Source organism: Scyliorhinus torazame, chromosome 1 (genome assembly GCF_047496885.1).
Source record: "Scyliorhinus torazame isolate Kashiwa2021f chromosome 1, sScyTor2.1, whole genome shotgun sequence".
NCBI classification, from domain to species: Eukaryota; Metazoa; Chordata; class Chondrichthyes; order Carcharhiniformes; family Scyliorhinidae; genus Scyliorhinus; species Scyliorhinus torazame.
In genome coordinates this window covers 187,511,582-187,535,544 of record NC_092707.1, presented here as the reverse complement: position 1 = coordinate 187,535,544, position 23,963 = coordinate 187,511,582, and the positions used below count along the sequence as shown (strand labels likewise).

At 45.6% G+C, this 23,963-nt stretch overlaps 1 protein-coding gene across 1 annotated transcript in view; it reads left to right on the top strand.

Moving 5' to 3' along the window:
- LOC140418834 (CUB and sushi domain-containing protein 1-like) overlaps positions 1 to 4,414 on the top strand; it is a 573,350-nt gene extending 568,936 nt beyond the window's left edge. The window contains exon 4 of the mRNA XM_072502498.1: positions 4,263 to 4,414. Within this exon, the coding sequence (XP_072358599.1) occupies positions 4,263 to 4,414 (152 nt within the window). The remainder of the gene's footprint in view (positions 1 to 4,262) is intronic.
- Positions 4,415 to 23,963: the final 19,549 nt, after the last annotated feature.

The window sequence follows — 23,963 nt, the reverse complement described above, 5'->3', positions numbered from 1 at the left end:
GAAGGGTCATATGGACTTGAAACGTGAATCCTGTTTCTCTCTCCACAGATGCTGCCAGACCTGCTGAGTTTATCCAGCATTTTCTGTTTCAAACTTTGGTTGCTACTATAATATTCAGCATTTCTTTATTGTAGATTTACAAGTGATGTACTGAATTGCTTATGTTACTTATTTGGCACATAACTCTGAGTACTATTGAGCGGCTAAATAACCCTGACTATATCCATTCATATCTCTTAAGCGCTTGTGTACCCAAACTGTAGTTGTGAGTCTGTCATCAATAAATTATCGTGGTTACTTAACTTTGCTTTTCATGATTTGGCAAGAAACAGGCAATTTATTTACTCAGTACCTTTTGGGTATCTAAAGAGAGTGCTGAAAAACTAGATGGTTGAAGTTACCCTTCAGACAATTTTTCAGGACGCTGTTCATACAATGAAAAGGCTGGAATTCTAAGGGGAAACAATGTACTCGCGCTTTTAGCCTGGAAAGAAAAAAATCAATAAAATGTTCAGGCATGGAATAGGAAAGATTAACTGGAATGGGTGGAAGGATGCTCCTGTGGATTGTAAATGCAAGAATACACCTTGTAGCCCTGTTTCTCTGCTGTACATTAAGTGTAAAATTTTGCTGTTTTCCAACAGTGAGAGGTTACTGCACTGGCTTTACATCTGATCAGAAGGAGTGCTCTGTTGGAAAGAAATGTTCCAACAGGCATATTAGAAAATCTAACTAAAGTTTTTCAGCAATCTTTTTCTACAATATCTTCAATGGAATGCAATTATATTGCTCCATTGTTAAATTAATCCGCAAATGTACGTTTTGTTACGATCTCTACCGGGACCGATAACATTTAAAGAGAAATCCAAACTTCCAGTAAACTGCTAAAGAATGGAACATCAAGATTTCATGTTTTAAAACTATTACTGCAACAAAAAACGCGATTTGCAAAACACCATTTTTTTGTAGGCAACTTATATTTTAAACAACAGAAAAGAGATCACCCATTTAACTTCTGGCACATATGAAAATCTCCCATTATGGTTAAATGTTACATTAACCACTAAGTTGGCACTTCCTCCTCCAGGAACCAATATAAATTATTTTCCATTTCAGACAGCGTGCTTCCTTTTCACTTTCCCAGCCAAATTGGCTTCTGAATACCGGAATTGCCTTTCTCTGTGAAGGCTATGTTGTAAGTCCCTTCCTCCCTCTCCCAAGCTAGGTGAATCTCCCAGCCTCCTTTAAATCCTCACAAACTCAGTCTCCAATCTGAGTACGAGTTCTCATCTTGTTCTGCATGGTGAACGATAGAGCCAGCATTTTCTCTACGTAAAGTGTAGGCCTGGCTGCTCTTATTCTTTGTTCTCAGATGGCTGCAGACTCACCAAGGCCAAAGTGTGAACTCACTGTTTGGCTGTGACGTTTATTTATTTTTAGGAGAGCCTGCAAACTAATTGCAAAAGTAGCACCCTCAGCCCTCTTCCCCATTGCTACAGGAAACACAGTGGCTTTGTACCCAAGTAGAAATGTGAATTAGTTATCTTTAATGCCAATTCTTTCATCTTAAAGTAAATAGATAGATTATAACACCACAGTTTGCAACCCTTGCCTATAACATCATTCTGGTACCTTGGGAGACTCGGGTTCCACTCATGGTATACCTCAGAGACTGTGATCATTGATTTCAAGCATAAATATCTTGCACCTTCCTCTCAGTAAACCAATCTGAGCCTTTCTTTTATTTCTAACAATCAAACCACTGTCAGGGTGATGCTAGAACAGATCGTATGACTCCCTTCGTTTACCCTACATTTAAAGCGACAGTTGCAAAAAATATTATTGTTATAAACCAAAAAATACTATCGGAAAACATGATAAATATAGCTGTATAAATATTGTTGCCACAACAGCAGGCCAGAAATTAGGAATCTTGCGGTGAGCAACTCACCTCCTGATTCTCCAAAGCCTGCCCACCATCTACAAGGCACAAGTCAGGAGTATAATGGAATACTCTCCACTTGCCTGGATGCGTACAGCTCCAACAACACTCAAGAAGCTCAACATCATCCAGGACAGTGCAGCCTGCTTGATTGGCACCCCTTCCACAAACATTCACTCTTTCACCACCACTGATGCACAGTAACAACAGTGTATACATACCATCTACAAGATGCACTGTAGTAAATCAGCAACCCTCCTGAGACAGTACCTTTCAAACCAACAACTACTACCATCTAGAAGGACAAGGGCAGCAGAAACATGGGAACAACACCACCTGGAAGCTACTCACCATCCTGACTTGGAAATATATTGTTATTCCTTCACTGTCGCTGGGTCAAAATCCTAGAACCCTCCCGAACAGCACAGGGACTGCAGGGGTTCAAGGAGACAGCTCACCACATCTTCTCAAGGAAAACTAGGGATGGGCAATAAATGTTGGCCGAACCAGTGACACCCACATCCCTTGAATGAATAAAAAGATAATAACCTGATAAACATCTCAATTGTAACAAGTTAAACTTTGAAAGACACTTGAAGTTGAAAAGTGGACTGAATATGGAGGAATGCGAAATGAAAATCTATATTGATTGCTAATCCTTTTGTTGTATTTTTTCTGATCGGCACGAAAAAAATGCTAACTTCAGCATATAACCACAGCATTGTTTATAGTGGCATCACATTTCCAAATTCTCCTGTTTCAATTCTAACAGTGGTAGTAAGTCACAAAATATCCAATTGTGCTTGCTAAATGCAGGGTTTTAAACCAGCATGCTTTCTCTGCAGATATATCAATAAGTTTAACTGAGAAAAGTTAAGTAAGTTGTCAGAACTGCCAAAGTTCATGAGTAAAGATTGTAAATTGTGCTGCAGGTATTCAAGAAACAAGCATTGAAAATCCACATGAAATGAACCATGTTCCATTAATTTCAGTTGTGAATGACAAGGGCTTTTCAAACAGATATTGCTGAGTATTTCAAAAGAAAGTCTTTTGATCAACCAAAAGCATATCAAACAGTTAGGAGCTCAACATTACTGTGCCTATTGTAAAATAGGTATCCTTAATCTCAAAACAGAAGCATTGAATCATGCACGTCTTCCCGGAATGGTTTAATGGGCAATTGAACTGCTAATATGGCTATGGAGCCAGATGTTCCTGTATTGATTCCTAATCTACATCAAGTTAACTGATCGCATCCTTGGCCTATACAGATTGTAGCTGTAGTTAGCCTCCTGTTATATTTCTTTGTTGCCACAAAGAGGAAAGGTATGGAGGTGCCACACCCTGGGTTCTTGCAAAATACGATGAGAGGTTGATTAAGAGATGTTGCTCATACAATCAATATGTTGATCTACCCAAAGCCTGTGCAAACACTCTGCTGATGTCACTACACATCACGTGACACAGGACTAGCAAGAATGTATTCCCAGATTCGGAACAGCCTTGTTGGGCTAACAGGGATGTAACATGACTGGTCAAGGTCAGTACAGTGAATACATCTTATCAACTGCACCATTTGCCTTAGACATTGCTCAAATCATCACAGCTCTATCACTCACCCACCAACTATCTCTATCAATTAATCCAAACTAACATTAAGATGATTCACCTCACCCTCACTTGACACTACTGCAAACCTAGGCCAGATCAGGTAAGGATGGCAGATTTCCTTTCCGATAGGACATTAGTGAACCAGATGGGTTCTTACGACAATCGACAATGGTTTCATGGGCATCATTAGACTGTTAATTCCAGATTTTTATTGAATTTAAATCTCGCCATCTGCAGTGGCGAGATTTGAACCTGGGTCCCTAGAGCATTACTCTGGGGCTCTGGTTTACTACTCCAGTGACAATACCAATATGCCACCATCTCCCCAATTACAGTCATCTCCGTCAAACAGATTTCAGAAGACTCAGTGACACACTTCCCCCTCTCTTGCCGAAAAAAGTAGCACACAACCAGAGGTAGCAGGAACTGTTGTAGGTTGACAGGTATACCTGCACATCCTAACTCTCATGGAGGAGGGAATGCTTATCATAATGGGGAAGGCCATTGCTGAGGTGTTAGCCAGTGGTAAGACTGCAACCATCGAAGATGTTGGTGTCCTCATATCTAAATCTCCTTCTCAATCCACTCTCATCCTGCAATCTCTTCTAAATTGCAAGCTGTCAAAGATGTAAGCATGCAGCAGCATGGCCCAGGGAAGTGGCAGCGGCTCCATAGAGCCTGCACTTGCTGTGTTCTCTGCGTGTTACAGAGTTCATCCTTCCATTTGCGTACCCAAGAGGTCCAACTGACCAAGCAGCAGAGGAACACCAAATACAGAATGATGATAAAGACACAACACCACCATTTGCTTTCACACTTACAGCTATCAACCCAGATGTGGACAGAGAGGATAAATTATAAGCAGTGAAATATCTGCCATGAATCATCTGCAGCCAACACAGCGGACAGCTTGTTGGAGGGTGAGTTTGCACATGGATTCCATCGCAGAGGACAGAATTTTGCACTGAGCACAGAACCCTTCTTTTCCAGGGTGGTAATGGTGACCAATACTGTTCATCACTTCTACAACCAACATGATGCAGAGTCTGGTTAATGCCATAACTTCCATCATAGTACAAGCAAGAGCTTGAAAATATCAGTGGAAGCCTGAGTGCTGTCATGCAAGTTCATACTGCTACTACCATCATGGTTGCAGATATCCATGCTCAAAGTCGCTTACAAGGTGTCAAGTGATCTAGCAATCTGTCTTCTAAAATATTACTATGCTTCCTGAGGCACTGCCCCGGGGAATGGCATTGGATCCATGGAGCATGTGCTGGCTGTTCTCTCTCTGTGTTAGAGAACTTGCCCTCCCACCCTTTCCACTCTGCCAGTGCCCTTGTTGTTGCCTGTCAACCATCCAACCTAAACTGCCAGGATTATGCGATCCACAGCTGGGCCTACTAGTTCCAGGCCTGCTTAAGGTCATCCCCAAGGCCATTTATAATCTTATCCCGAGCAGTTCGGGCAGTGAAACATCGCTACAGCTTGTCAGTGGTCTGATGTGGCCAGTAAGCAGTCCAATCTACACGTACTCTCCATTAATACACGTACTGCTTCATTGGACAGCACAGTAGCACAAGTGGCTTCACAGCGCCAGGGTTCCAAATTCGATTCACCGCTGGGTCACTGTCTGTGCGGAGTCTGCACGTTCTCCCCGTGTCTGCGTGGGTTTCCTCCGGGTGCTCCGGTTTCCTCCCACAGTCCAAAGACGTGCAGGTTAGGTGGATTGGCCATGCTAAATTGCCCTTAGTGATCAAAAAGGTTAGGAGGGGTTATTGGGTTACGGGGATAGGGTGGAAGTGAGGGCTTAAGTGAGTCGGTGCAGACTCGATGGCTGAATGGCCTCCTTCTGCACTGTATGTTCTATATAATACTATGGGTTGTCACAGGACTCATCTGCAGATAGTCCTCGATGCCTAGCAGCCACTCTTCAGTTTGCCATCACGGATCAAATACAGCTGGCGCAGTGGACAGGCACAGAAAGGAGGCATGATGGCTGCTGCCAGGATACCAGGCATTGACCTGCCTGATCCAATGGTCACACACCAGCTGGATATTCAGAGAGTGGAATCCCTTTCAGTTTTAGTGCAGAGCAGAGTTGACATACAGCACCTGTAAAGCGATAGGCATGCAGTCAATAGTACCTGTATCACGGGGAAGCCAGCAATTCTCGCAAAGCAGCATGTTCACTCTGAGGCTAATTCTGTCTGGAAAGAGAGAATGAGGTGAAGCTATTTGGCATTGAACCAAGTGTCTCAGTGATTTCCAATGCACGGGAAGCTGCAAGACCCTGTTTTTTTTATTCAGTCATGGGACGTGTGCACCACTGGCTAGGCCAGCATTTGTTGTCCATCCCTAATTGCACTTAGAAGGTGGTGGTGAGCTGCCTTTTTGAACCACTGCAGTCCCTGTGGTGTCTGTACATCAATAGTGCTGTTAGGAAGGGAGTACCAGGATTTTGACCCAGTGACAGTCAAGGGACAGCGATATATTTCCGGGTCAGGATGGTAAGTGGCTTGGAGAAGAGCTTCCAGGTGGTGGTGTTCCCATGTATCTGCTGCCGCTGTCCATCTAAATGATAGTGGTCAAGAGTTTAGAGAGTGCTCTCGAAGGAGCTTTTGTGAGTTGCTGCGATGCACCTTGAAGATGGTACGCGCTGCTGGTGTTGTGCATTACTCGTGGAAGTAGTGAATGTTTGTGTATGGAATGTCAATCAAATGGGCTGCTTTGTTCTGGATGGTGTTGAGCTTCTTGAGTGTCGTTGGAACTGCACTCATCCAAGCACATGAAGCACATTCCATCACACTCCTGACTTGTGCCTTGGAGATTGGACGGCATGCTGCCACATTAGACCACTGACAAGCTGTAGCGATATTTCACTGTTGGAAAGGTTTTGGGAGGTGACTCACTGCAGAACCCCAAGCCTCTTACCTGCTCCTGAAGCCACAATATTTATATGGCTCGCTCAGTTCAGTTTCTTACCAGTAGTAATCCTCCCAGGGTGTTGATAGTGAGAGATCCAGCGATGGTGATGCCATTGAATGACAAGAGGCTATGGTTACATACTTTCTTGTTGAAGATGGTCATTGCCTGACACTTGTGTGGTGCAAATGTTACTTCACACTTTTCAGCCCAAGCCTGGGTATTGTTTCAGGTCTTGCTGCATTTGTACTTAGACTGCTTCAATGTCTGAGGTTCATGAATGGTTCTGAACATTATGCAGTCATCTCTGAGTATCCCCACTTCCGATCTTATGATAGAAGGAAGGTCATTCACAAAGCAGCTGGACATGTCTGGACCTAGGACACTGAATATCTCTAGCTCCAGCCTGGAAAGTCCTAGATATATAATGTTTCCTTATCAAGACTGCCTTCACAGCCACTGGCAATGCAACCCTTATCATGTAATTGTGGCTGCATTTGATGGCAGATTTTACATGATGCTGCCACACGTGAAATGCAAACTCACATTTTTCTTTATTGAGATTTCCCTAATCTAAGTGGCATCTTCTCTGTTGTGTTCATACCAGGTTGCTCTATATCTTAGATAATTAAATCATCTCAGAACAATGCAGTGATGGCTGCTGTTCTAAATTTTTACTTTTATACCACTCTAAAATACTTCTCAACTTCACAGAATTTCCAAGAAATATGGAGAGCGATTCACCCAAAAGGGAACAAAGTCATCATGCATTTAGCCCTTGTCTCCCAGCGCTCACATTGAATAAAGGGCCTGAAAGGGGAACGCGCAGCTGAGGTCGCACATGGCCCCGTTTTGCATAATGGGGGATCTGCTCGGTGGAACCCCCCATTGTAGTGAGAGATCACGACGTCATTTTAAAATGGCGTCCCGATCTCTGAGGCCCCCGAAACAATCCTTTCTGTCCCAGCCAGAATGCACTATGGGAGGGTCCCCCATCCCCCATCCCGGGCAACCCTGGCCCAATCACACATGTTTGCAAAAAATGCCAGCTTGACACCGTGGCAGTGCCAACCTGGCACCCTGACAGTGTCCATGCTCGCTGACAGTGCCACATGGCCACCTTGGGAGTGCTAGGCTACCACTGCCAGGATATCATGCTGGCACTGCCAAAGTACCAAGGTGGCACCAGCAGTACCAGGATACCACCCTACCCAAAGGGCATGCAGCTGGAGTCTCTGATCCCCTGGAAGACCCTCAGGAGTGCTGTTCCGTTTGATCCATATTTGTGGGGATCAGTGCTGAATGGCGCTTGCCCAAGATCTCTGAGGTGAAGGGGTTGACTCCCAAAGCCTCAGGTACCCTGGGCATCTGCACATTAGAATGAGGCTTACTGCCTCGCTCTAATATGCAGATTTGTCAAAAAGTGATCCTGCTCACAATGGGCAGGATTTACATTGCAACGTCTCACGAGCTCGCATTGGATCTCGCGAGGCATTGCGAGCCGGTTAGATCCTGGGAGTGGGGTCTCTCGGCTTTTATCAGCTATGCTGCCCGATGACAAGCTGCTTTTCCAGCGCAGTGTGGCCGATGGATCGTGCCCCTGGTCTTTGCTAGAGGCCAGATAGTTTCCTGGACATTCCCAGTCTGATATCAGTACTTAATTCTCCAGCTTCATCCTCAGGCTTAAGCAATCAAGCAAATGCACAAGGATCTCAGAATAAAACTAACCAATCAATTATAGAACAATTAAACCATTGACCACATGACATGCTCCTCTCCCAGTTAGGCTGAATTCTAAGGGAAATGCCTACTTCTGCATCTATGTCCGGGAGCAGCTGTTTTGACAAAAGCCTTGAAGCCATCAAAAGGTCCTTCGGCACCTGTGACAAACACGATGTTGACTTTAACAAGTTGAAAGATCTATGAGTCACTCCAAGCTCTCAGAAGAACTGTAGCAACAGTGAGAATAATTCAACCAGTAACTAACTTGTAAGTAGTTTGTTATCCCTTTAAATAGCACTGATGGGGGAAGTTCGCTTCCTGTTTTTACAACATCTTACAACATCAGGTTAAAGTCCAACAGGTTTGTTTCAAACACTAGCTTTCGGAGCACTGCTCCTTCCTCAGGTGAATGGGTTTTTAACCCATATGTTCAGCTGTGTGAAGTTGAGAAGCTGTTGGCTGGAGCATTGAGTTCCAAAATGGCTTCAAAAATCAGCATTCTATATTGATTAATGCTATCACCTGCCTTCTCTGCATTCTCCCAACAGATGTTCACAAGAATATGCTAATGCATTCAGCAAGGTGACATTCAGCACAATTTGTGGTAAAAGTGCACGTGTGAACATCTGTTACCATTTTGACTCCCAAATGGCACACATTGTACCAGAAAGATGGAGAATTAGTGAGCGAATGAGAGACATAGGAGGGTAGATGCCACCTAATGTGCGCTCGGGGTGAAAACTTGCAAATGAAGGTTAGTTTTACCTTTTAATTGAAGCAGTTTTTCCACCCTAGACATACTTAAGCATTGAAGTAAACATGAGCTGCAACCAATACTGATTCAGTTCTAGCATTTGGGAGAGAAATGGACAGCTTCCCTGATTCAGCACAATATAAAGCAATACAGGATTAGTATAGCTGCAGGACGGAGAATGAAATAATGACCGTTCCTCAAAGAGGATTTAAATGGCAGAGGGAGTTTGATGCAATGAATATCCTTTTTATTCTTAGCTTCTGTTCTTAAATAATGCATTTTGAAATAATCTGAGGCTTTAATCTGGATGTGTGGGTCTGGGAAATAGTGAATAATATCAAAATGCAATTTTGATAAAAGGATATTGTTGGTAAACATTTGTCATTTTACTGCAAGACTATTCCTCACAAAGTAAATCCTAATATTGTGACTGATGTTTGGTATGCGGTCCTGGTTATATTATAGTTATGAAATCCTGTTCTTTAATGTTTATTAAGGTTTACTCATTTGGATGGATCTGAGATATATTCATAAAGTCATGTGGGTCCATGCCTTCCGAAGTCTGGATAGTTGGAGTCCCCCCCCCACCCTGCTAAGATACGACGCTGGACCCCTTGGAGGTCTCATCATACTGACTCCATGGGAATTGCCTGGGAAGCTGGCACTTCGGATGGGGATGGGCAATGATCTGTTCCCTGGATGCCCTCCAAGAATGTAGAATCGGAGACTTCAGACAGTTCCGACCTACTACTCTGGAGAGTTACCCAGGAAATGTTAGACAGAAGAATTCCGTCCAATTCACCCCAACCTCCACCCAAACCACCCTCCCCGCCAATCTGACCTGACTGAAACTCACCAATCTACGCACCTACCATCCTACCCTCTTACCACCTCCTCACTCACCCCCTTACCCACCCTACCCACATACCCAATTACCTTCTCTCTGCAGCTTTTCACGAGACACTTGGGCATTTTGACTTTTTACGAAGAAAATATGGCAGCTATCCAGAAGGAAAAAACAGTAAAATGGGAAAATAAGAATACTGGTCTGTTATACTTTAAAATGGGACACCAGTAAAACGGGAAAATAAGAACACTAAAAAAGGTGGAACGGCTTCTCTGCAGATTCTTTCTGCTACTTCTAGGTTTCTTGAACGCAGGATTTGGGCTCTATTTTTGTCGGGAAACACGTGACATTTCCCCTTTCACCTTCTCCCTCTTCATTATTCAAGGCCACAAACTCTCCTTCAACGAGAAACAGCAGGTTATGCGTACTCGCAATTTAGTACAGTGTATCGCTGCTCACAAGACTTATTGTCCCATATTGGGAGACCAAATATAGATTAAACATAGAAACATAGGGCGCGATTTAATGCGCAAAAATTGTCCCATTTTAGGTGGGTATAGCAGGGCCTTTCTCGATGCCTACAGTGCTGAAAATGACCCCACTATAAAACGGGACTCTGTAGTTTTTCCTGGCTTCGGATGGGAATGCCCCAGCAAGGCCGCACTTGCCTCATTTCCTGTACTGTCGAGTTCAGATCATCAGTGAATGAAGAGATTGGGATGCCATTTATAAATGCCACCCCAGTCTCTCGCACCCCCCCCCCCACCCCATCCCTCGGATACCCCACTGTGGCCACGGGAACCTCCCACTACCTCAACTTACCTCTTTGGGGGTCCTTGAGGCCCCCCTCATCCCACCTTGTAAGACAGGGCATGCTATGGCATGGGTAATCTGGCACATGGCACTTGTATTTGCCAACCTGGCATCCTGGCAGTGCCCATGCCAGCCTGGCAGTACTTCCTGGGCACCTTGGCAGTGCCAGGATGGCAGTGTCTGGTGCCCTTCTGGCAGTGCCAATGTGCAAGGCTGGCAGAGTCAAGGTGGCTGGGTGCCCAGTGGGAGTGCCAGTACCACCCTGTCCAGAGCCCAACCATCTGGCGGCCTCCAGGTGCCATTATGCTGGTTCACGTTTGTGTGAATCGGTGCTAAACGGCACCATGGCGCGGTCTCCCAGGCCCAGACATTAGTTCCTGGCCCTTGTGAGAATCAGGAGCGGACACTCCTTCAGGTTGAATTCCTTTTGCCACTTTTCTGTCCACCTCACCGCTCCACTGATATTAGTCTGCAGTCAACAGCTTTTTACCTCACTATAAATCACAACTCTTGCATTATCTGCCAATGTAATTTTGTTCCCTAGATTTAAGTCTTATTTCAAAGAATTACATAACTGTCTGTAATTTGTATTTTTAGTAACCTCAGCTTCTGTCTCTCACCGTTCTTGGAGGATAGCCAATATTTCATTACTGTTTACTGTGATGTCGAGAATAAGATACCAGCTGCCTTTGTTACATTATTGCTTCAGCATTACCGCCACATCATTCTGCTGGTTATAATGTTTCATATTAAGTTCATTCGACAACACAAGAAAATATTTCATCTGAAATATGCATTGTGGACTGTGGAGGTAATTAGTCTTTGGAAACCTTGAGACGTGAAAACAATATGTGTTTGGATATTTGCCAGTAATGCCGTTATCCTGTACTGTTTGTTCAATGCATAGTCAAATAGATCCTACACTGTTACAGAAATTGGACAGCTTGTCACATTGCCAGTTATGCACAATTTTCACACTGGCGGCTCTCCAGAATGTGGGACTTTTGATTTTGAGCTCAACATTTGCAAATCTACATGGAGTGTGAACTAACAAGCTAACATCCCCTTCTTCCTGATCAGAGTGCCCCACCTGTATGCATTACAGCAAATAGTGGGATTTGATGATGAGCGAACAATTCATTTTAAATTCATTTTCGTAAATGAGCTTAGGCGACACCCAAAAATATGATCTGTTCTGTACATAAGACACTACCTGGCTTGTTAGCAGTTTCCAGCACTTGTTTTTGTTTTAGATACCCAGGATCCGCTGTCTTTTGCTTTCTGTTTCCGTTCATAGTCTGTTTTTTCAGCGTGCTTGTTTTGTGAATTGTACTCTAATGTTGGCTTTTAACAGTACGAAAAGTCAAAGAGCAGTTGTTCTCTGCTGAGGGAGCCTCAGACACCATTTTGTATCTGTTAAACGCAAAACTCAGCAAGTTGCTTGTTTTAATAACCATTGTGTGAGAAAGGTCACTGACACATCGGTTTCTGAGTGGTCTTGTATTTCGTTGAATATGAGATGCTCCATTTATTCATGACGTACAAGGGATACTTTGACATTTATCAATTCTTCGTTTTTTGCGATATCTTGAAAGTTTGCTATCCTGTCCTCATTCTGGTCTTATTTAAGAATAAATTAATCACTTGAACTGCATTAAATAATCTGTATACTTAACCAGTTTTTAGAGACTTCCTTGGCAGCAGTTTGCCGCAAATCTTCAACACTGCCATAAAATAGTAAAAATTCAAGCTATCCACATTGTGTGTCCCAAAACCAACCTTTCCTGCTCCCATCTATCTATGAGCCCTACACACTTCGCCCAATCTTCAGTGGGATTCTTCGACCCCCCCCCGCCGGGTCGGAGAATCCCCAGGGGGCGGCGTGAATCCCGCCCCGCTGCTCTGACGCCGGCTGCCGTGTTCTCTGGCGCCGGTTTTCAGGCGGGGGAGGGGATCACGCCCCGCTGATCGGGGCCGTTGGAAGTGGCCCCCCCCGGCAATTCTCCGGGCCCCGATGGGCCAAGCGGCCATCGGTTTCTGGCCAGTCCCGCCGGCGTGAAGCGGATATGGTCCCACATGGCGGGACCTGGCTGGTAGGTCAGCTGGTGCGGTCCTCGGGGGGGGCGTGGGGGATCCGGCCCTGTGGGGAGCCGATCTGCCCACCGATCTGCGGGCGGTCCTGTGCCGTGGGGCACTCCTTCATTCCGCGCCAGCTCCTGTAGGGCTCCGCCATGGCCGGCGCGGAGAAGGCACCCCCCTGCGCATGCACAAGAATATGCCGGCGGTCTGCGCATGCGCGGAACCACGGCGCCGATTCTGCGCATGCGCTAATTCACGCCGGCTCTTCGGCGCCAGTTGACGCGGCGTCAACCCATCCGACACCGGCCGAGCCCCCGGAAATGCGGTGGATTCCACAACTTCTGGGTTGACCCGACGCAGGAGTGGTTCGCGTCATTTCTTTCCACCGGCGTTGGGTCATTGGGGGATTCGGGAGAATCCCGCCCCTTATCTTTGCTCCAGCCAATTTGCCCTGTCCCCTCACCTATTTTGTTTTCCTACCTGTACCTCATTGCTGCAGCCTCTTCACTTTTATGGGTGGCACAGTGGTTAGCACTGCTGCCTCACAGCGCCATGGACCCAGGCTCAATTCCAGCCTTGGGTAACGGTCTGTGTGGAGTTTGCACATTCTCCCCTACCCTGCGTGAGTTTCCTCCAGGTATGTTGGTTTCCTTCCACAGTCCAAAGTTGTGTAAGTTAGGTGGATTGGTCATGCTAAAATTGTCCCTTAGTGTCCAAAGGAGGTGCACCGGTTAGCTGGGATTACCAGGATAGGGCAGGAGGTATGCTCGTTCAGAGAGTCGGTGCAGACTAAATGGGAAGAATGGCCTCCTTCTGCACTTGTAGGAATTCTATGTCTTATCTTCTATATCGATGTCATCTCTTGGGAGGCAAGGGGACATAACCATGGAAGCTGATTCTTACAGTGGAGATCAGAGCGAAGCAAGGGGGAGGTGGATTGATGTGTCATGATGATTAAGGGAGAGGTCTATGACTCTTGAGAAAAGATGACATGGTAAATCTGTACTCAACACCTCTAGACAGACTCCTAGATTGAGATCTCCTTCCTTAATACTGCAGAAGGAGGCCATTTGGCCCATCGAGTCTGCACCGGCTCTTGGAAAGAGCACCCTACCCAAGATCCACACCTCCACCCTATCCCCATAACCCAATAACCCCACCCAACACTAAGGGCAATTTTGGACACTATGGGCAATTTATCATGGCCAATCCACCTTGGACTGTGGGAGGAAACCGGAGCACCCGGAGGAAACCCACGCACACACAGTGACCCAAGCTGGGAATCGAACCTGGGACCCTGGAGCTGTAAAGCAATTGTGCTATCCACAATGCTACCATGCTGCCCAAGGACCCCTTCCAATAATGTAAGAAACGGGGCCTTTAAAAGATTGCAATGCTTTATTGAGGTGGCTGGGTTAGCACATGGACAGGGATTCCCATAGTCTCAAAGGGTAATGGCCAATTGATTTTAATCAGTGAGATCATGGTCCTAGGCTCTTAAAGGCTGGAAGAGCTGGTACTTGGGATGGTAGATAGTACAGGACGCAAATACCTCAACACAATCGTGTCCTAGTACTTCCAGACTTAGACCTGTAGTTCACAACTGCCTCCTTAATCTTCTCACAGGAAACCAGAAAGTCTCTTCGCCAATCTTGCGACTGTGTAATCATGCTCACTGTTTATCCATTTCCACTTCTCCCACATACCGGCACTATCTTCCCAAATCATTACTATGCTGCTTCGCCTGAACCCATGCTCAAACCTCCCAAATCTCAACATTCTGAACATATTTGATTCCAAATCCAATTCTCTCATTGACATCAAAGAAACCTAGCAAGTCTAAAGTCAATGGGAATCTGGAAAAAATCTGGAGTCATGCCAAGAATAAAGGAAGATGTTTATGGTTGTCGAGGAGTGATCATTTCAGTCCCAGGACATCACTGTGGAGGTTCCTCACAGTAGTGTTCCAGGTCCAGACATCTTGAGCTGCTTTGTAATAATCATGGAATGGAATAACAGAATCTCGACAATGCAGAAGGACGACATTTGGCTCATCAAGTCTGTACTAGCCCATTGAATTTGCGCTCTACCCATGCCTGCTGCACCCTATTCCCATAGCCCCATAACCTAACCTGCACATCGCTCGACACATAGGCGCAATTTATCATGGCCAATCCACCTAACCTTTACACCTTTGGACTGGGGGAGGAAACCGGAGCACCCGGAGGAAACCCGCACAGAAATGGAGAGAACGTGAAAACTCCACACAGACAGCCGCCCTAGGCCGGAATTGAATCCAGGTCCCTGGCGCTGTGAAGTAGCAGTGCTAACAGCTGTGCCACTGTGCCGACCATAATTCTCCATCAGAAGTGTTTGTTGATCATTGCATAATGTTCAGATCCACTTGCAATACTTCAGATAATGATGCTGTCTGAGCCCACATTCAGCAGGACCTGGGCAGCATCAGAAATAGTAGAGGTGCAAAGACATTCAGGGACCATGTACATATGGCATATTCGGAATCCGGATACATGGCTCTAAGACTTAGAATGTTGTTTGCTGTAAACTTGACCTTCAGGATTGGTGGCTGGAAACCGGCTTGTCTGCTTTCTGAGACTGCTCAATGGTAACTGTCTCTCCTGGCTTCACAGGGTCTGGGCAATATACCTTTGTTGTTCCTTGATTATGCCTTCTGTGTATTCGGCTGTCTGCCCCTACAAACTTCCTTGACCTACATTAACATATGTAAATCTCTGGGATCTTCCCAATGGTCCATAATCTGTCCCCCCGCCACCCCCAACTATTCACACTTGATTATTAAATTGCCATTCTAAACTCATTACTAGGAGTGACACTTATCAATTCAGGCCCTTTTGAATGCTGTCTACTGTAGTTTCGAGGCAGACTCGTGACAGTTGACTAACTAGCAGGAAACTGAGTCATGATAAGTGAATCATTTTCATATTGCCATCCTGTAACCATTGGAATGCAACAGGGATCAATGCTGGGGCCCCAACTATTTATGATTTGGATGAAGGAAAAATCACTGTTAGGTAACAATTTCCTCTAGAGTGCAGCCTTCTGACTCCCATTTAATTCTGACATCAGAGGACCCTGAAGCTCATGGGGAAAATCCTGTCCTTCTAAGTCAAGTTAATAAAGGTCTGATAACCCGTGTGGTTCCCCACGCCTCAGGAACTAATGATAAAACCTTTGCAGTTTCACCAAGTTCTGGGAGTGATGTCAACTTTAAACACAATAATTTAATATTGATGAAGGAAACATGGCGTTGTTGATGTGACACCGGTTTGATAGAATTCAGAACACCAATGAAAGTTGGGTGGAGTGTTCTGGTCTCACCATTGGTTCCCGGCAGCGGAATGTGTAAACAATGGGAAGACCCGTTGAGAGTGGCGGGACTGGAAGATCTCGCTTCCAGCCAATGACGGGCTGCCTCCGCCACTGCAAAACACAATGCGGTGGTGTGTGTGGGGCGGGGGGGGGGGGGGGGGGGGGGGGCGGGGGGGGGGGAGATTGAAAGTCCGTTCCTCCGTTTTCACAGACCAGACCTTCTGAGGTGTTCCTGTACATAAGAATATAAGATCATAAGAACTGGGAGCAGGAGTAGGCCATCTGGCCCTTCGAGCCTGCTCTGCCATTCAATGAGATCATGGCTGATCTTTTGTGGACTCAGCTCCATTTTCCCACCCGAACACCATAACCCTTTATTCCTTTATTCTTCAAAAAACTATCTACCTTCATCTTGAAAACATTCAATGAAGGACCCTCAACTGCTTCACTGGGCCAGGGAATTCCATAGATTCACAACTCTTTGCTTGAAGAAGTTCCTCCTGAGCTCAGTGCTAAATCTATTTCCCTTTATTTTAAGGCTATGACCCCAATTCTGCTTTCACCCGCCAATGGAAACAACCTCCTCACATCTATCCTATCTATTCCCTTCATAATTTTGCATGTTTCTATAAGATCCCCCTACATCCTTCTAAATTCCAATGAGTAGAGTTCCAGTCTACTCAACCTCTACTCATAATCCAACCCCCTCAACTCTGGGATTAATCTAGTGAATCTTCTCTGCACACCCTCCAGTGCCAGTACATCCCTTCTCAGGTGAGGAGACCAAAACTGAACACACTACTCCAGGTGTGGCCTCACTAACACCTGATACAGTTGCAGCATAATCTCCCTAGTCTTAAACTCCATCCCTCTAGCAATGAAGGACAACATTCCATTCGCCTTCTTAACCACCTGTTGCACCTGTAAACCAACTTTTTGCGACTCATGCACTAGCACACCCAGGTCCCTCTGCACAGCAGCATGTTTTAATATTTTATCATTTAGATAATAATCCCTTTTGCTGTTATTTCTACCAAAATGGATAACCTCACATTTGTCAACATTGTATTCCATCTGCCAGACCCTAGCCCAATCACTTAAACTATCCAAATCCCTCTGCAGACTTCCAGTATCCTCTGCACTTTTTGCTTTACCACTCATCTGAGAGTCGTCTGCAAACTTGGACACACTGCACTTGGTCCCCAGCTCCAAATCATCTATATAAATTGTGAGCAATTGTGGGCTCAACACTGATCCCTGAGGGACACCACGAGCTATTGATTGCCAACCAGAGAAACACCCATTAATCCCCACTCTTTACTTTCTATTAATTAACAAATCCTCTATCCGTGCTACTACTTTACCCTTAATGCCATGCATCTTTATCTTATGCAGCAACCTCTTGTGTGGCACCTTGTCAAAAGCTTTCTGGAAATCCAGATATACCACATCCATTGGCTCCCCATTATCTACCGCACTGGTAATGTCCTCAAAAAATTCCACTACATTAGTTAGGCACGACTTGCCCTTTATGAACCCATGCTGCATCTGTCCAATGGGACAATTTCCAGCCAGATGCCTCGCTATTTCTTCCTTGATGATAGATTCCAGCATCTTCCCTTCTACCGAAGTTAAGCTAACTGGCCTATAATTACGTGCTTTCTGCCTACCTCCTTTGGTGTCATGTTTGCTATTTTTCAATCCGCCGGGACCACTCCAGTCTATTGAATTTTGGTAAATTATCACGAGTGCATTTGCAATTTCCGTAGCCATCTCTTTTAGTACCTTGGGATGCATTCCATCAGGGCCAGGCGACTTGTCTACCTTTAAGCCCATTAGCTTGTCCATCACTACTTCCTTCATGATAACAATCATCTCAAGGTCCTCACCTGTCATAGCCTCATTTCCATTAGTCACTGGCATGTTATTTGTGTCTTCCACTGTGAAGACCGATCCAAAAGACCTGTTCAGTTCCTCAGCCAATTCCTCATCTCCCATTATTAAATCTCCCTTCTCATCCTCTAAAGGACCAATATTTACCTCAACCATTCTTTTTTGTTTTATATATTTGTAGAAACTTTTACGATCTGTTTTTATATTCTGAGCAAGTTTACTCTCATAATCTACCTTACTCTTTTTTATAGATTTTTTAATAGCTTTCTGTTGCCCCCTAAATAATTCCCAATCCTCTAGTCTCCCACTAATTTTTGCCACTTTGTATGCTTTTTCCTTCAATTTGATACTCTCCCTTATTTCCTTCGATACCCAAGGTCGATTTACCTTCTTTCTACCGTCCTTCCTTTCTGTTGGTATATACCTTTGCTGAGCACTTTGAAAAATCACTTGGAAGGTTCTCCACTGTTCCTCAACTGTTTCACCATAAAGTATTTGCTCCCAGTCTACCTTAGCCAGCTCTTCTCTCATCCCATTGCAATCTCCTTTGTTTCAGCACAAAACACTAGTGTTTGATTTTACCTTCTCACCCTCCATCTGTATTTTAAATTCCACCATATTGTGATCACTCCTTCCGAGAGGATCCCAAACTATGAGATCATTAATCAATCCTGTCTCATTATACAGGACCAGATCTAGGATCGCTTATTCCCTCATAGATTCCATTACATACTGTTCTAGGAAACTATCGTGGATACATTCTATAAACTCCTCCTTAAGGCTGCCTTGACCGACCTGGTTAAACCAATCGACATGTAGATTAAAATCCACCATGATAACTGCTGTACCATTTCTACATGCATCAGTTATTTCTTTGTTTATTGCCCACCCCACCGTAATGTTACTACTTGGTGGCCAATAGACTACTCGTTTCAGTGACTTTTTCACCTTACTATTCCTGATTTCTACCCAAATGGATTCAACCTTATCCTCCATAGCACCAATGTCATCCCTCACTACTACCCGGATATCAGAGCTACACCACCTCCCTTACCATCCACTCTGTCCTTCCAAATAGTTTGATACCCTTGGATATTTAACTCGCAGTCGTGACCATCAAGTGCTGCTGAACTACTGAATCACATTTAACAGTGGGCATTTTTTCCCCTGGATTTTGCAAGCTGGTTGAGTACAGTCTGTACTTTCACCCATTAAGGACAACTGAAGGGATATGCTGCTAGATTCAATCAGCCAATCACTGGGATGTGCCGCTCACACACTTGGCATCGCACAGGCAAATGTAAGAAATACACACTGCTGCTCAATTGTGTCTTTTTGAACTGACAGTAACATCCTATTGGTGGAAAATATGTAGCTACTGCATATTAGCAGCATGAAACAGATTGCTTAACCTCTTGATGCCTATTGTTCACCGTTGCTTTGTCCATGACGGTACCTCAGCCAAACAGAATAGACTTACCAACTAATCAGCACCGTTTTCCCACTATGGTATAGGTTATTGTGATTATTTGAAATTTGGAATTCTTGCATTTGCCCTGATGAATACAAGTGGGAAAGCTTTGGAACCATGCCTCTCTTTTCAGCAATTCCCAAGTTCTGTACGACGAAGCAACAGATTTCGGCGTGAGAACAGCTGGTGAGTCAGTTTCAGCGGGAGCATTGCGGAAGTGGTTGCTGGGAGGTAAGTCTGTCCTTTAAAAGCACTTGTCTTTGCAGGGGCAGGCCAGTCGATTTCGGCGTGAGAACAGCTGGTGAGTCAGTTTCAGCGGGAGCATTGCGGAAGTGGCTGCTGGGAGGTAAGTCAACCTTTAAAAGCACTTGTCTTTGCAGGGGCGGGCCAGTCGATTTTGGCGGGAGAATCAGCTGGTGAGTCAGTTTCAGCGGGAGCATTGCGGAAGTGGTTGCTGGGAGGTAAGTCTGTCCTTTAAAAGCACTTGTCTTTGCAGGGGCAGGCCAGTCGATTTCGGTGTGAGAACAGCTGGTGAGTCAGTTTCAGCGGGAGCATTGCAGAAGTGGTTGCTGGGAGGTAAGTCTGTCCTTTAAAAGCACTTGTCTTTGCAGGGGCAGGCCAGTCGATTTCGGCGGGAGTGGAGCTGGCTGGTTAGTCAATTTCAGCAGGAGCTGAGAATTTTTCTTTTTTTTAAATTAGTTTTTAGGCGGGAACAGGATGTCGACCCGCAGACGTCTGGGAAGACCCTCACCAATAAATTCTGGTGGAGAGGAAACCCGAGACACTACACGTGTAGTGTCTCCCACCTGCCCTCCTCCACTAACCTAATAATAAAACCCATTGGTCTGAGGTAAGTACCATATTTTATTATATTATTATTATTTTTTATAAAAATTTAATTTAGTTGTTAGCCAGATCTTGGTAGAAAGTTAGAGGAATGGCAGGGAAGGGAGTGCAATGTTCCTCCTGCAGGATGTTTGAGGTGAGGGATGCAGTTAGTGTCCCTGCTGATTTTACCTGCAGGAAGTGCTGCCATCTCCAGCTCCTCCAAGACCGAGTTAGGGAACTGGAGCTGGAGTTGGAAGAACTTCGGATCATTCGGGAGGCAGAAGGGGTCATAGATAGCAGCTTCAGGAAATTAGTTACACCAAAGATTGGAGATAGGTGGGTAACTGTAATAGGGACTGGGAAAAAGCAGTCAGTGCAGGGATCCCCTGCGGCCGTTCCCCTGAGAAACAAGTATACCGCTTTGGATACTTGTGGGGGGGGGACTTACCAGGGGTAAGCCATGGGGTACGGGCCTCTGGCACGGAGTCTGTCCCTGTTGCTCAGAAGGGAAGGGGGGAGAGGAGCAGAGCATTAGTAATTGGGGACTCTATAGTCAGGGGCACAGATAGGAGATTTTGTGGGAGCGTGAGAGACTCACGTTTGGTATGTTGCCTCCCAGGTGCAAGGGTACGTGATGTCTCGGATCGTGTTTTCCGGGTCCTTAGGGGGGAGGGGGAGCAGCCCCATGTCGTGGTCCACATTGGCACTAACGACATAGGTAGGAAAGGGGACAAGGATGTCAGGCAGGCTTTCAGGGAGCTAGGATGGAAGCTCAGAACTAGAACAAACAGAGTTGTTATCTCTGGGTTGTTGCCCGTGCCACGTGATAGTGAGATGAGGAATAGGGAGAGAGAGCATTTAAACACGTGGCTACAGGGATGGTGCAGGCGGGAGGGATTCAGATTTCTGGATAACTGGGGCTCTTTCTGGGGAAGGTGGGACCTCTACAGACAGGATGGTCTACATCTGAACCTGAGGGGCACAAATATCCTGGGGGGGAGATTTGTTAGTGCTCTTTGGGGGGGTTTAAACTAATGCAGCAGGGGCATGGGAACCTGGATTGTAGTTTTAGGGTAAGGGAGAATGAGAGTATAGAGGTCAGGAGCACAGATTTGACGTCGCAGGAGGGGCCAGTGTTCAGGTAGGTGGTTTGAAGTGTGTCTACTTCAATGCCAGGAGTATACGAAACAAGGTTGGGGAACTGGCAGCATGGGTTGGTACCTGGGACTTCGATGTTGTGGCCATTTCGGAGACATGGATAGAGCAGGGACAGGAATGGATGTTGCAGGTTCCGGGGTTTAGGTGTTTTAGTAAGCTCAGAGAAGGAGGCAAAAGAGGGGGAGGTGTGGCGCTGCTAGTCAGGAGCAGTATTACGGTGGCGGAGAGGATGCTAGATGGGGACTCTTCTTCCGAGGTAGTATGGGCTGAAGTTAGAAACAGGAAAGGAGAGGTCACCCTGTTGGGAGTTTTTTATAGGCCTCCTAATAGTTCTAGGGATGTAGAGGAAAGGATGGCGAAGATGATTCTGGATATGAGCGAAAGTAACAGGGTAGTTATTATGGGAGACTTTAACTTTCCAAATATTGACTGGAAAAGATATAGTTCGAGTACAATAGATGGGTCGTTTTTTGTACAGTGTGTGCAGGAGGGTTTCCTGAAACAATATGTTGACAGGCCAACAAGAGGCGAGGCCACGTTGGATTTGGTTTTGGGTAATGAACCAGGCCAGGTGTTGGATTTGGAGGTAGGAGAGCACTTTGGGGACAGTGACCACAATTCGGTGACGTTTACGTTAATGATGGAAAGGGATAAGTATACACCGCAGGGCAAGAGTTCTAGCTGGGGGAAGGGCAATTATGATGCCATTAGACGTGACTTGGGGGGGATAAGGTGGAGAAGTAGGCTGCAAGTGTTGGGCACACTGGATAAGTGGGGCTTGTTCAAGGATCAGCTACTGCGTGTTCTTGATAAGTATGTACCGGTCAGACAGGGAGGAAGGCGTCGAGCGAGGGAACCGTGGTTTACCAAGGAAGTGGAATCTCTTGTTAAGAGGAAGAAGGAGGCCTATGTGAAGATGAAGTGTGAAGTTTCGGTTGGGGCGATGGATAGTTACAAGGTAGCGAGGAAGGATCTAAAGAAAGAGCTAAGACGAGCAAGGAGGGGACATGAGAAGTATTTGGCAGGAAGGATCAAGGAAAACCCAAAAGCTTTCTATAGGTATGTCAGGAATAAGCGAATGACTCGGGAAAGAGTAGGACCAGTCAAGGACAGGGATGGGAAATTGTGTGTGGATCTGAAGAGATAGGCGAGATACTAAATGAATATTTTTCGTCAGTATTCACTCAGGAAAAAGATAATGTTGTGGAGGAGAATGCTGAGCCCCAGGCTAATAGAATAGATGGCATTGAGGTACGTAGGGAAGAGGTGTTGGCAATTCTGGACAGGCTGAAAATAGATAAGTCCCCGGGACCTGATGGGATTTATCCTAGGATTCTCTGGGAGGCCAGGGAAGAGATTGCTGGACCTTTGGTTTTGATTTTTATGTCATCATTGGCTACAGGAATAGTGCCAGAGGACTGGAGGACAGCAAATGTGGTCCCTTTGTTCAAAAAGGGGAGCAGAGACAACCCCGGCAACTATAGACCGGTGAGCCTCACGTCTGTAGTAGGTAAAGTCTTGGAGGGGATTATAAGAGACAAGATTTATAATCATCTAGATAGGAATAATATGATCAGGGATAGTCAGCATGGCTTTGTGAAGGGTAGGTCATGCCTCACAAACCTTATCGAGTTCTTTGAGAAGGTGACTGAACAGGTAGACGAGGGTAGAGCAGTTGATGTGGTGTATATGGATTTCAGCATAGCGTTTGATAAGGTTCCCCACGGTAGGCTACTGCAAAAAATACGGAGGCTGGGGATTGAGGGTGATTTAGAGATGTGGATCAGAAATTGGCTAGCTGAAAGAAGACAGAGGGTGGTGGTTGATGGGAAATGTTCAGAATGGAGTACAGTCACAAGTGGAGTACCACAAGGATCTGTTCTGGGGCCGTTGCTGTTTGTCATTTTTATCAATGACCTAGAGGAAGGCGCAGAAGGGTGGGTGAGTAAATTTGCAGACGATACTAAAGTCGGTGGTGTTGTCGATAGTGTGGAAGGATGTAGCAGGTTACAGAGGGATATAGATAAGCTGCAGAGCTGGGCTGAGAGGTGGCAAATGGAGTTTAATGTAGAGAAGTGTGAGGGGATTCACTTTGGAAGGAATAACAGGAATGCGGAATATTTGGCTAATGGTAAAGTTCTTGAAAGTGTGGATGAGCAGAGGGATCTAGGTGTCCATGTACATAGATCCCTGAAAGTTGCCACCCAGGTTGATAGGGTTGTGAAGAAGGCCTATGGAGTGTTGGCCTTTATTGGTAGAGGGATTGAGTTCCGGAGTCGGGAGGTCATGTTGCAGCTGTACAGAACTCTGGTACGGCCGCATTTGGAGTATTGCGTGCAGTTCTGGTCACCGCATTATAGGAAGGACGTGGAGGCTTTGGAGCAGGTGAAGAGGAGATTTACCAGGATGTTGCCTGGTATGGAGGGAAAATCTTATGAGGAAAGGCTGATGGACTTGAGGTTGTTTTCGTTGGAGAGAAGAAGGTTAAGAGGAGACTTAATAGAGGCATACAAAATGATCAGGGGGTTGGATAGGGTGGACAGTGAGAGCCTTCTCCCGTGGATGGATA